Here is a 12,626-nt window from a genome sequence, read left to right on the forward strand (position 1 = left end):
AGTAGCACACTATCAACACTCACTTTTCAGAGTAAGACCTTGGTGACTGCTGACCTGCTCTAAGAGAAGGATGAGTACATATTTGTTACAGTTACATTGATCAGGTTGCTTCACAACCCTGACCAGTTCAGTTTTGCAAAGCCAAGTACCCTCTGGTGCAACCAATTGCAATACCATGTGGAAACCCAATGAGAGAGCACTAAAGGGTTCTTGGCTACATGATGCCAGTGAAGGTTTGTTGTCTGCTCTGCTCTCGTCGAGAGTCTGTGTATGGTTTCATTTCCCTCTTGCTTTGGAATGTGTTCCAGCATACAAGGTCAGAACCCTTTATCTTCCATCTGGGGGGTATGTATTAACTTTGCTCACGTTGTAGTTTGTACCCGTGTGCCTCTCCTCTTTCCATCCACCCTGCACACTCGTAAGGCCAGGCACTCACAGCCACTCACACCACTACCTGTGCTCACATGAAAAAGAGCTATTAGTTCTCCTGTGGAGCCAGGAGAGCCAGCAGCTTGCAGTATCCAGGCTGTATGAATATAATCAGTCTCTTGGATCCCATTTTAGCCCTTGTTTTGGGAGCATGCTAGATAACTACCCATGCATTTATCTCTGTCTCTGGTGCTGTTGCAAGGTTGTGCTGTGCAGCTCCTCCAATACCTGTATAACCCTTAGCTTTTCCTACTGTAGGAAGCGAGATTTCCAGATGTGAGGAAGGAATATATTGAAGAGCTAATCAGCATCAAGGACTGCTATGACTTAAACGTGTAAGTATGGATCAGAGGGCTGGGGTGTACCATAAAGCAGCTTGGCTGCAGTCACACTTCCATTTCCTTCCTGCTAATAATGCTGTTGAGTGCATCCAGGCTGGGAGTCAGCACTATGCTGGTAGTGCCAAAAAGCATGGATTTCTTTTTTAAATGTGTAATAGAGCTATTCTTAAAGCCTGTATGATTCTGGCATCATGCTGCAGCTTTGCTTTTTAAGATAATTTGCATGTTCTGTTAACTAGTTATTCGAAGAATTAAAGCTATTACATATCATCTCTTCCTGTTACCAGACTTGTTAGAGATGAGTGTCAGAAATAGGGGTTGGCTTCTGTAGAACATAGCTCAGAGGTGAGTTGGTGAATTTTGAATTGTATGAATCAATTTTCTACTTAATTTCCTGCCTCTTCCTGCCTTCTTCCAGATAAAAACTGACACTGGTCTGAACTTCTTCATTTGATGCCATGATGTTGGTTTTTATCCCCTTGAGTAGCAGTTGGTATCATTTGAGTTCCTCTCAAACCACCTTTTGCAGATAAACACATTTGAGGACTAGTAGGATTTATTCCAGGTGTCTGCTGATGGACAGATTTTGGTCAAATTGAGCAGAAATATGAGCCAAGGAGGGAAGTAAAAGCAATGAGAAATCACCCCGAGGTCTGCTGCCTGTACCAGCAACTCCAGGCTCCTTGTTAAGAAATGTTTTTGGTATCTCTGAGAGTCACGCTAGAATCAAAAGACTAAAACAAGTCCTTTACCTTGTTGATAAGTTACAACATCTCCCCACCCTGGTGAGTAAAGCTTTGCAGCTGAAGAGTGAGAGACTGTGTGTGTTGGCACCAGAAGCTCAGGGGAAGGGCAGTGTGGGGTAAATGATGGCTGACGTTGGGTGGCCCCACTCTTCTCTCTGTAACTGTCACTGAAACACTTTCAGTGTAGTTATTACATGACCAAAATGAAGAATAGGATTTGGTTGCCATAGGATTCACTCTATCTTGATTGGATCTGATGCCTTTAGCATCGGAACCATAGTTAGCAGTATTCAAGTATGTGAGGCTTACTGGATGTAAATGAGTGGCAAGGAGCTAAGCCCAATTATTGGAATCATGCTTAGATTTCTTATCCCTTTACCTGTGTTGTGAAATCATGCCTTGGGAGAAACGCTGCTTGGTTAGGAAATGATCAGGTTGCAGCTCTTCTTTTCTGGAAGTGCTTTCCCTGCAGCAGAGACGTGCTGAGCACGAGAAGCTCCCAGGTGCCTGCGCTGGGCACTTGGCAGTGGTGGCTGTGCTGGAAGGCAGGAGGCACACAGCACTCATCCCTGGGGCAGTTGGGCCATTGAATTTAGGTGTGTGGCTTCAGGAGCCTCTCAGGGATTGTGTGCAAAACCCGTTCTTGTATCCTGCAGGGATTTAGTGAAGCCTGGTGGAATTAAATCCCGCCTTCTGTAAGTCTTAATGCGTTCCTTCCCTTTTTGCTCCCGGAATGTCTTCTCTGCTATTGTGTGCTGCAGAGCCAGGGAGATGAAAAGGTGCTTACAGGCTGCCCTGCAGGCTGCCCACAGTGTCTGCTCAGCGGCGCGTGGCGGAGTTACTGGATGATAAAGATTTCTTCCCCATATTTTTATTCCTTTAACCAAACTGTCTTTTGAATTGTCACCGTGTCTTTTGTATCGGAACAAATGGGTCGTGGCACTGGGCAGCCTTGCTGGCAGGGGCTCTTTGATCTCCACGGTGTGTCAAGCTGAATCAGGCTCGAGGTATATAATAACTGGGGGTGGCTGCGTTTGGCCAGAGATGAGGCTTTTAGCTGGCTCTGTGTCCTGGGGTGCAGATATTACAGAGCAGTGCCACAAATGTGTGTGTGTGTGTGCTGGGACCCACTTAACTCATTGTCGGATGCTGAGGGTTAACATCTTTGAAAATCTCAAGCACCAAAAGGCAGGAGAGCTCAAATGCACCGTGCTGCAGCTGGGGCCCTCGCGTTTGAGCTCCTTGTGGTTTGTTTCACTGGATTAGAACAGTTATCTTTTACAAAAGCAGGGAGATGGAAGCTATTAAACTTCTTCAGCGTCAGGATGTTTTGTTGTTTTCTAATAGGATGGTCTTCAAACTTCCAGCTGATGTGGAAGATGTGAGAGCTGCTCCCAGCTGGGTGTCGTCCATTCAGCTTTTGTGTGCAAGAAGCCTTCAGCTTGGCCAGGGGCTCCTGGCTCAAGATGTCAATACCTGGTTGAACAGAAAGCAATGCCTCTGCTCTGAATGTGAACACAGGGCTGAAGAAATGGTGCCTGGATGGCGGGTTAATTCTGGATGCTGGTTCAGATTTCTTAATTAGGGACTATTTCTGACATTGGGAATGTAAATTAGCAGCAGTTTTGTCTTTGCTGCAAACCAGCACCTTCTTATTCAAACAGTTTTATGAATGTTAATTGCTCCTCATAGCTCTTTCCAGAACGATGTTGTTCTGCAGCGAGGGAAACTGAGGACCAGGGCGAGTTCCTTGGCCCAGCCAAGAGGGGCTGAGGACAAGCAGGAGAGGCTGAGAGCCCCTTGGCAGGGCTGTCTGCAGTGGGTGTGGATCTCAGCAGTGGGGTATTCCGAAACCACTTGCTGGAGGGTTTCCAGAGCTGAAATGCTCAGTTCAGCTAAATTTGCCTGACAGAGTTACAATTGTTTGCAGCAGGACCTCAGGCACGCAGCAGTTTGTCTGGGATGTCACTTGCCAGCTATTTTTAGTGATCATTTTCTGAATGCTGCTCCCACTTATAGCAGTTTGCAGTGTCACTTGGACAGTGCCACTGTGACTTCAGGCTCCATGACAATGAGAGCTGTGTTTCCAGTACGTATCTGATGCAAACAATTTTAAGCATGTTTCTGCCTCTGCCCTTATGGGAAAGCAGTTAAAGACCAGAGGCTTTCATTAAAATTTGATTCAGTAATCTTCTGACCAGGAAGACCTCAGCCTATTGCAGTTGTTACAGGGATTTGTGTGCTTGTTTTTCCATAGCTGTGTGTGGCGTGGTAGATGTCAGCTGTCTCAGTTAATGCTGCTGTGCTGCAGTTGTTCCTTTCTGAGCAGTCTTCACAGTGTTTCCTCCCAGCAGAACGTGAGCACTCCTCCACTTGCAGTGGTGCAGGATGGAGTCACGTAGCCCAAGGAGGTGTTGCTCACATGTGTGCCTGTGGGTGGGAGGCAAGCCTGATTTTCCCCCTGCGTGGAGCTTTATGTTGATGAGTAGCTGACCTGTATGAGCTCCGTGTAGGCACATGGAATTGCTGAAAGACATTCTATTTGCTTTCCCTTCTGCTCTCATGCAACTGATAATTCTTTGCTTAATTCTCAGTCATTTATTTTCAATCTGTTCCAGCCTGAGGCCTCTCTTGGTTTCACAGGGCAGGCTGTGGCTTGCCTGCCCGTCCTCTGTTAGAGGATGCTAACAATTGTACCAGTGAGGAATGAGCCTGAGCTCCCCAAACCTGAACTAACTATAGTTTTCTTTCCAGACTTTGTAACTTCCTTCTGGAAAACCCAGATTACCCAAAGAAGGAAGGCAGAATGGTTTTAAATCCCACCAGCAGCCTGCTTGCCAGCCAAGATGAGACAAAGGCAAGTGAGAATACCCTCATCTACAGCACACCTCCAGCCTGTCCAACATGAAGTGAGCGTGGGGCGTGTGGTTCTGTGTTTACTTGCAGAGCTCCTTGTTGAGCCATGCTTTGTTAGGAGGCCTCTAGGTGCAGTTCAGGTGGTGGTTAATAGCAATAGTTGCTTGCAAGACGACTTCAAGACTCTTGTTTTGCTGTTGCACAGCTGCCTCTTGTCTGCTTTGTGCCCTCAGCAGGCCCCTCGGGCTTGCCTGCCTGTCAGCCACCCGCTGTGACATCTATTGTAGGAATTCTTGGTCATTCTGTCACATGAAGTGCTTTGGCCTGAGGGCTGTTTTGTGTGACCCTGATGCGTTGCTTTTCAGCCTCTTAAGTGCAAGTCTCCCTACTTGATGCACACAGTAGCTTTAAGCTGCTTGTCGTGTGTCCTGCCAGGAGCACAGTGCACCTTCACGTCCATGTTGTCCTCCCAGCTGCTGCTTAGATGTGTGCTCAGAACAGGGTGCCACAGATTGGGGAGGTCCTGCAGAAGGCTCCTATCCTGCGAGAGTACTTGAGATGTGTGTGTATGTGTAGCCAGTCTTTTTATATCCTCTCATCTTTTGCGTTTCCTCCTCAGGTGCCTAAAGTGGACTACTTTGACTTCTCCAAGCTTGCCCCGCTCGATCAGCGGTGCTTTATTCAGGCAGCTGACCTTCTCATGGCAGACTTCAAGATGCTGAGCAGCCAGGACATTAAGTGGGCACTACATGAACTCAAGGGACACTATGCAATCACACGAAAGGTTCTCCTGTTCGAGTCTGTTGTCTTTCCCAGGGTTACCTGTGCTGCCTGTGGGGAGCAGTGTGATGTCTTTTAGCCTTATTTTGCCACTTGCTCCTCTGGATGTGTGGTTACGTGGGGTTTCTCTGTGGGTTTTTTGTTTTAATCATCCTCCTTTCCTTTCAAGAAGTCTTTGCTTGGTAGACTCTTGCAAAACTCATCAGCCAGATAGAATGCTGCAGGAAGCTTTTACTTTTCTGTGACAGAATAATTGATGAAACGGTGGCTAGTTTATGATAAGTGATGCATTAAACTCAAAGGTACTCCTGTACTTAGCGGAAGTGGGGTATAATTGCCAATAAAACCAAGACATTTAGCCAAGTCTTAAAACATTTAACTCAACTGCTGTTACTAGTTTGTAAGTGACAGCATGTAACTGAGGAGAAGGCCAAGCCTCACTGCCCTATTTCTTACAATTATGACTTATGAAATGAATCATTACATTCTTTGAAGAAGTTTTCACAGTAATGGAACTGCAAAGAAATTTGTTCCTGAGTATCACCAGGCTAAATGTGAATACAGTTGCAAGCTTGTGACTGGATGTGTTTTTGATACCTTCTCTTGCTTGAGCTTCTCTCTCTACCCTTTCAGTACTTGACTGCAGCTAAAAGCACTGTTCCTCTTCATTTGATTGAGCGCTGAGTGCTTGAATTGAACAAAACCAGGTTCTGACTGTAGACCTTCAGAAGAGGAATTCAATTTAAAGGAAAAAAGATCAGCTCTGCATCAATGTGGACAGCAGCTGTATTAGTGTTAATAGCTGAGGCAGTGCAAGCTTCCATTCAGCTCTGCCTGGTGGCTGCGTTGTTGTAATGGAACGATTGCTTTATGAGTACATAAAGCAGCAAAGTGGACAAAGGGAAGAGATCTGCGTGCCTCTGTGTTGCCTGGCTTTCCTGTTTTAGTTCAGTCCTGTGCACTGTTTGTACAGTGCTTTGATTTGAGCTGTGTGCTGCTGCTTTCTCCTGGAGAACAGAAGGGACTTAAATCTGCATGTTGTTTTTTGTTTTGTTTTCAGGCCTTTTCAGATGCCATCAAAAAATGGCAGGAGCTGTCTCCGGAAACCAGTGGGAAACGAAAAAGGAGAAAAGAAATGAATCAGTATTCATATATAGATTTCAAATTTGAGCAAGGTAAATAACAAGCAGTGTGTATTGTGCCCCTCTGCATGACTGTGGTAAGCAGAACTGGCTTACACTAGAAAGGACCGTCCTTGAAAGGGGATATGTTCCCAAAACAGCAGTGTTCCTGTCACTGTCTGCTACCTGTTTTGGAATGTTCTTCGTTAGCACATCTGCTCGGTACAGGGAGGTTTTGAAGTTGTGTAGCTGGAGGTGTGTAGAGGAGGAAGGATTTGAGCTTTGTTCTTGCTGTTCTGTCCTGCTTCATGGTGTCTGTAACTCTGGTTTAGGTGATGTGAAGATTGAGAAGCGGATGTTCTTTCTGGAGAATAAGAGGCGGCACTGGAGGTCCTATGACAGGCTCTCACTTCTCCCACCAGTGCTACTGGAACAGGAATTCTATGAGCAAAAAGTTAAAGAGATGGCAGAGGTGAGTGGTAGGAGCTGCTTTGGCTTGGTGGTGCAGATGGCTGCAGAGCTCTTTGCCCTGGACGTGGAAATCTGCCTCCTACTGAAACTCAAACGCTGAACAGAACTTTGAGTAACTCACTACACTGACCTCTCTGCTGCCAGGCCCAGGGCAGTTTGCTCATTCATTGCCTTGCAGAGCTTGGCACTCCAGGCTCCAGAACATCTCCTCCCTTACTGAGGTCTGTGTCTTTCAAAGCAGAACCCTGCAACACCTGCTGCTGTGTTGTCTTCCGGAGAGAATTCACCTTTCTGCACATACGGTCCTTTCTGAAGTAGCTTCTTAAAGATCAGCTTCTCCTAAGCAGATGGTTTGTGCCTCCTTTTAAAAGCAATGATAATGTTCCTTGGGGCCTCTGCTGGAGAGGCCCATCGAGTTGATCTCTGCCCGTAGGGAGATGAAAGGGCAGCCCCTCATAATGCAGAATTTGGTTCTTTGTTCTTGCTGCCTTTGCCTTCCCCCTGTCTGTTTTAGCTGAATCATAAATATCTTAATGGACTGGAGGGATGGGCTGAGTGATGTTGTGAGCAGACAGTGTGCCTTTTGTGGTGGGCTGTAAATCTTGAGGTAATGTAAATGGGTGTAGAGGCTGGAAAACTGCTTTATGTATTCTGTAAATAAAGATGCACGTCTCTTTTACAGCATGCAGACTTTCTCCTTGCTCTGCAGATGAATGAGGAACAGTATCAGAAGGTCAGTATATCTAACGTGAGGTCAGCTCACACATAGGTGCTGTTCTGCACATAGCACTTCAGAATTTCCTGGCTTCTGGAGGGGAGAACTACTGCGTTTGCACTGTGCTGCTTTTGCTGAGCTGGCAAAACCTGCACAGTGTGTGTTGGCTGGCTTTTGGATGAGGTAGATGAGCTGAGTCCAGCAAGACAGTATTGATGCACATAATGATCTGCAGTAATTCACTCAGCTACTGCTTGTATCTTTACTGGCCAGAACAAACACTGCAATGGAATCACACCAGGCTCGCTCTTGCTACTGATGTTAGGCTGTTTGAGACTTCGAAGCAGATTTGCTGTTGTTCTTGGAGCTCTGCCAGCAGGAAGGCCTTTCTCCTTTGCAGCATGGGCTCTTTAAAAACCTGAAAATGGGGCTTCCCCTTTTGGGTGGAGGAAAGTTTGAGATAGGTTCATTTGCTTTGGATTGCTTTTTCTTTCGCAATTGCCGCTTCCCTTCAGACTTCACAGGAGGTACTGGGTGTTTCAGTAAGTGGGCACACGCTCACAGCTGTGGTGAGGAGGCCGAGGCAGGGTAACTGCAGGCAGCTGGTGGCTGTTCCTTTAGAGGGCAGCAGATTTGAAGCTCGCTTTTCCCCACGCGAATGGTGTGTGTGCTCTGTTGCTTCTCTGCAGTCACAGCTTCCCCAGCTCAAGATGCTTGTACGCCTGTGGGCTCAGAGTTACTAAAACACCATGTGTTCTTTGGCTTTTTGGAATCTGCCAAACCGGACGTGTGGGTATTAAGTTACTTAGAACTGAGTTTCTGGTTTTGCTTAGTGGGTTCTGACCGCTGAGCAGGATATCTGATGGAATGGTGTGTAACTGTGGCTCCTCCTCATAATTAATGTTGTCCCTGTTTGTAGCTTGCAGTTGTATGTACTCATGTCACGGGGTGTTTACTTGCAGCACTGTGTTGGTATGTTGCTATAGCTATTGATTCCTATTTATTTCTTGCTGTTGCTAATATTTCTGTTGTGTTGCAGGATGGTCAGATGATAGAGTGCCGCTGTTGTTATGGGGAGTTTGCTTTTGAAGAGCTAACTCAGTGTGCAGATGGTCACTTGTTCTGCAAGGAGTGCCTAATTAAATATGCTCAGGAGGCAGTCTTTGGCTCTGGGAAGGTAAGAATTTCCCAACTGGACAAAGGGAAAATGGATAAATTGCTGTTTGGTGATCACGTTGCTGTTTGCATAGTTTTGTAGCTTAAACCAGATGTAGCCACGCTCCCTGAGAAGTATTTGATCAGAACTGTCTTGAAATGCCAATCCAATGAGTCAACCTCACCATTAGCAACTTTCCAATGGGGTTTGGGTTGTAAGGTTTTAGTTTGTTGACCTCCATCTTGTGTGCTTCATGCTGAACAAATTGAAATGGATCGTTAGGAGAACTTTCTACAGCATTCATAGTAACAATAACTTGAACTCATCTGGTTCTGATTCCCTACTTAATGAACCAGTGGTATCTGCATGAAGTGGTGTCATCTCTGACTTGGCCAGTCCCTTCCTAGCTAAAAATACTTGTCCTTCATCACTTCCTTGTGACCCCAGCTTAATTTGGGGGCTGTTTCCTCAATGGTGCTACCAACAACAGCGTCACGAATGCTGCTGTTCCTGGGACAGTTGCCAGAGTTGATCCAGAGTTGGTAAGGGAGCAGTTAGCAGTATCCTGATGCCTAGCTGAGCTGTATGTGAATTATTACCTGCTCTGAAGTGTACACTGTGCTGGGTGTAATAATTGGACTGCAGGGTACTTTGGTACTCTGGGATCTCTGTTACACGTGAACATAGCTGTATTTTCTGTGACCGTATTGCCAGGAATGTAACATGGTCACAAACACGTGCAGAAATAACGGGCTGCCTTGAGGTTGTGGTGGATTTGGTGCTTGTGGACTGTGATCCAACCTATCAGCAAGCATCTTCGTGTCCAATACATGTTTTGAGTTCTGATCCGTTTGATGAACCAGCCACGTTCTTGCCATTGTAAGCTTGCTTTCTGGCAGTCACTTGCTGATTATCTGTTTATCTCTAAGCACGGCTCTGCTCTGGTTTACGTGGGATGTTCCAAGCACTGACTGGTTTGACACTAGCATCATACTGAGACTGAGCTCTTTTCCACCTGCAGTCAGAGCTCAGCTGCATGGAAGGCAGTTGCACGTGTTCGTTCCCCACCAGCGAGCTGGAGAAGGTGCTTCCAGAAACCATCCTGTGTAAATACTACGAGCGGAAAGCCGAGGAGGAGGTGGCTGCTGCCTGTGCAGATGAGCTTGTCAGGTCAGTGCCCAGTGCGAGGTGCAAACTGATCAAACTGGTGTTAAAAAGAAGGAGTTCCCCAAGCCCCTAAATGTGTGTCAGCTATGGGACGGAGCTGCATTGCTATTTCAGGCTCCTGCCTGCCAGGCTGTTTTTACTCAGGTTGGCCTGCCTTTGGCTGGGAGCAGATTAAAGCTCAATACAGCTGTCTCCCTTAAGACTCGCTTGCAAACTCTTTGCTGATCCTCTATATCATACAGTCTAAAGTAGTGCTGAGTATATGACATTTTGATTGCAAACAGGGAAGTGATCGAAGAAATATGAGGAAAGGGACAGCAGTCAGCATATCCTTGCAGCAGGCATTTGCTTGGCAGCACTGTTAAGCACCACAGAGCTTTTTGACTAAATCCACTGTTGGCACCGTGCATTAATAGCCTCTTATTTTGGGCTGCAGGTGTCCCTTCTGTAACTTCCCAGCTCTACTGGACAACGATGTGAAGAGGTTCAGCTGCCCTAATCCCCGCTGCAGAAAGGTAACTGAGTAACATTGGCCACTGGGTCTCTTCTGGAGTGCTTGGTGCAGGGCTGAGCACAGCTCGTGCTTTGCAGCCTCAGCTGAGCTGATGGTCTCGTGTGGCTGCATGGAGCAGCAGTCAAGGTATTTGTTGGATCCTGCTGATGTTCTGTGTGTCTGGAGAGATGTATTCAGGTACTGTTGATACAGACAACAGAATCCCTTTCATGTGGCAGGCTTGAAAGATGTTGGCTACAAAAGCTTCTACAAAACCTTAGGATGCTGTCTCGCGTATACAGAAATGTTTTAAGTGAGCAGGGAGCCAGGTGTTTGAAAGGCAAATTGTAATCCTTTGTCTAATGAAACTTCTGGAGAATGAGCTGAAACAAGCCTATACAAACTATCCTTAACATCTTACCTCTTTCTTTTATGCTGTCACTTGAATACAGGTTTGATTGGAATGGTCAGAAACTTGTCTGAGTAAGTCAATTCAAAGGGCAGAAAATCATTGTGCTCTTCCTAAAGCTTGCTAATAGCCATAAAAGAAGAATCATAGGGTCCAATGGGGGAAAACTGGCTGCTGTGCTTCTGCACTGTCTGTTCTAGGGAAAAATAGAAGTGTAAAAACTGCTTCTCAGTCTCCTCAACATAAGCAGAGCCCTGCACACATCTGGTGGCCAATGCACTACTGGTGTTTGTCACAAAGCTACAAGGCAGCATGTGTGCTGTTAACCACTACGCTTAAATCACGTGCTGTGCTCACAGAGCTGCATACTCCTGCAGCAGAGTTTGTGGGTGCTTTGGACTTAGGCTTGTAGCTGCTGTAGTGTTGGGCTCTTGTAAGCAGTATGGCTGTTGGCCTGTGCTGGGAAAGCAAGAGAAAGCCAAATTCTGTCGTCTGCAGAGACTGAAGTTGCCAGCAGTGAAGTTTGCTTTCTTGAGGAGGGGAAGAACGCGCTTCAGTGTTGCACAAATCCATCTCAGGTGTCTGATATCCGGGTTGGTTTTGCTAGTGCCCACCTCCACCTTCAGTTTGGGAAGAAAAGCAGGGAGGAGCTGTGCAGGGCACTAGGTGGCACTGTCGATTCGTGTTCAACTCCGCTTTCCTTGTTTTGTTTTGTTTTAAATCTGTTTTTGCAAAACCCAAGCTGTCTTCAAAATGTGTGTGTGTCAGCAGCACAGAGCGGAATTCAGCCTCGAGAAACACAAATGTTCCAAATGTGCAAAAAAAAATTTTTTTTGAACGTTTTTTTTCCCCCCCCCCTAAAATGTGTAGAGTGGCACAGAAACTGTGATAAGAGGTCGGTGCTGAAATGTTCCTTTCCTTCTGGTTTGCTGTTTCATTTCCTTCCTATGCTGGGAATGATGGTGCTTGTCCATTCCCCTCCCCCTGCCCTGGGGTTGCAGCATTCCAGTGGGCTGGATTCCTGGTTTCCTGGACAGCTTGTGTTGATTCATTAGCTGAAAATCTGCTGAGTAGCTTAGAGCTCTTCTTAGAAGTCTGAACAACTTTAGGATTTGAAGGCAAGGATGAAGAATAGGGACAGCAGGATGTGGTGTTGTCTCATAGCAGCAACTTTGGTGATTCTTCTCATTCCCTGCTATCTTGTCTCTTTCCAGTATGAGGAATTTAAGTTAATGCTCTTGCTCGCAGGAAACCATTGCCTTCAGGGAGGAAAGGGCTAGATTATCCCTTTCCTCTATGGGAACTCTGCAGAGGTTGGAGAGGATGCATTGGCTTTACTAGCAGTGCCTCTGGCAGACTCTGGGGTGGTGATGACTGATCCTGGAAGGAGTCCCTCTCTGCTTGGAAGGGCTGCATTTGCACAGCTGAACCCACAGCGGGGGGAGGTACAGAAAGCAAAAGGTCAGAAGGTGCCTCTGGAAACATCCAGGCTTTTACAGGATGGGGAGAGGGGGACCAGGTGGTGGTCCTGTTGTGTTTCTGTGCTCCATCACCTGGATCCTTCATCTTGCTTGGAGAGTTTGTGTTCGTGCTCTGGCTTTCCTTTACATCTTGCGTGGGGTGTTTGGGCCAGATATGGATGCACTGTAAAATAAGTGATGGAAACCAGCTGGAAGCACTCCTGGCTGAACGCGGGTTGGGCTTAACAGAGGAAGATCTGTAGGCATGCAGAGGATGTGCATCCCTGTGCATCACACCTACATCTCCTGTAGTCTGACCCGCTGGCACCTTGCAGGACCCAGAACTCAGCTGTTAGAACCTCAGCCATGGGCAGAGCTGCTGGTCGCTGTCTGTAGCTCAGTGGGTGCCCATGGATGCATGCAGATGAGCCCATGCCATCTGCTGGGGCCACTGAGGCTCCAGATGTGCCGGGGGAAGTTGG

The 12,626-nt window shown here is 46.8% G+C and overlaps 1 protein-coding gene across 7 annotated transcripts in view; it reads left to right on the forward strand.

Moving 5' to 3' along the window:
* Nucleotides 1-12,626, forward strand: part of RNF216 (ring finger protein 216) — a 62,850-nt gene that overhangs the window by 11,788 nt on the left and 38,436 nt on the right. For 6 of the 7 annotated variants that reach the window (XM_052680220.1, XM_052680218.1, XM_052680219.1 and 3 more), the window contains 10 exons: nt 688-764; nt 2,467-2,523; nt 4,271-4,373; nt 4,992-5,156; nt 6,213-6,327; nt 6,606-6,745; nt 7,427-7,477; nt 8,499-8,636; nt 9,637-9,785; nt 10,219-10,297. In XM_052680220.1, coding sequence (XP_052536180.1) covers nt 688-764; nt 2,467-2,523; nt 4,271-4,373; nt 4,992-5,156; nt 6,213-6,327; nt 6,606-6,745; nt 7,427-7,477; nt 8,499-8,636; nt 9,637-9,785; nt 10,219-10,297 — 1,074 coding nt within the window. The remainder of the gene's footprint in view (nt 1-687; nt 765-2,466; nt 2,524-4,270; nt 4,374-4,991; nt 5,157-6,212; nt 6,328-6,605; nt 6,746-7,426; nt 7,478-8,498; nt 8,637-9,636; nt 9,786-10,218; nt 10,298-12,626) is intronic. The other variant, XM_052680224.1, reaches the window with a different exon arrangement.

This window comes from Tympanuchus pallidicinctus, unplaced genomic scaffold (assembly GCF_026119805.1).
Source record: "Tympanuchus pallidicinctus isolate F22 unplaced genomic scaffold, pur_lepc_1.0 scaffold18, whole genome shotgun sequence".
NCBI classification, from domain to species: domain Eukaryota; kingdom Metazoa; phylum Chordata; class Aves; order Galliformes; family Phasianidae; genus Tympanuchus; species Tympanuchus pallidicinctus.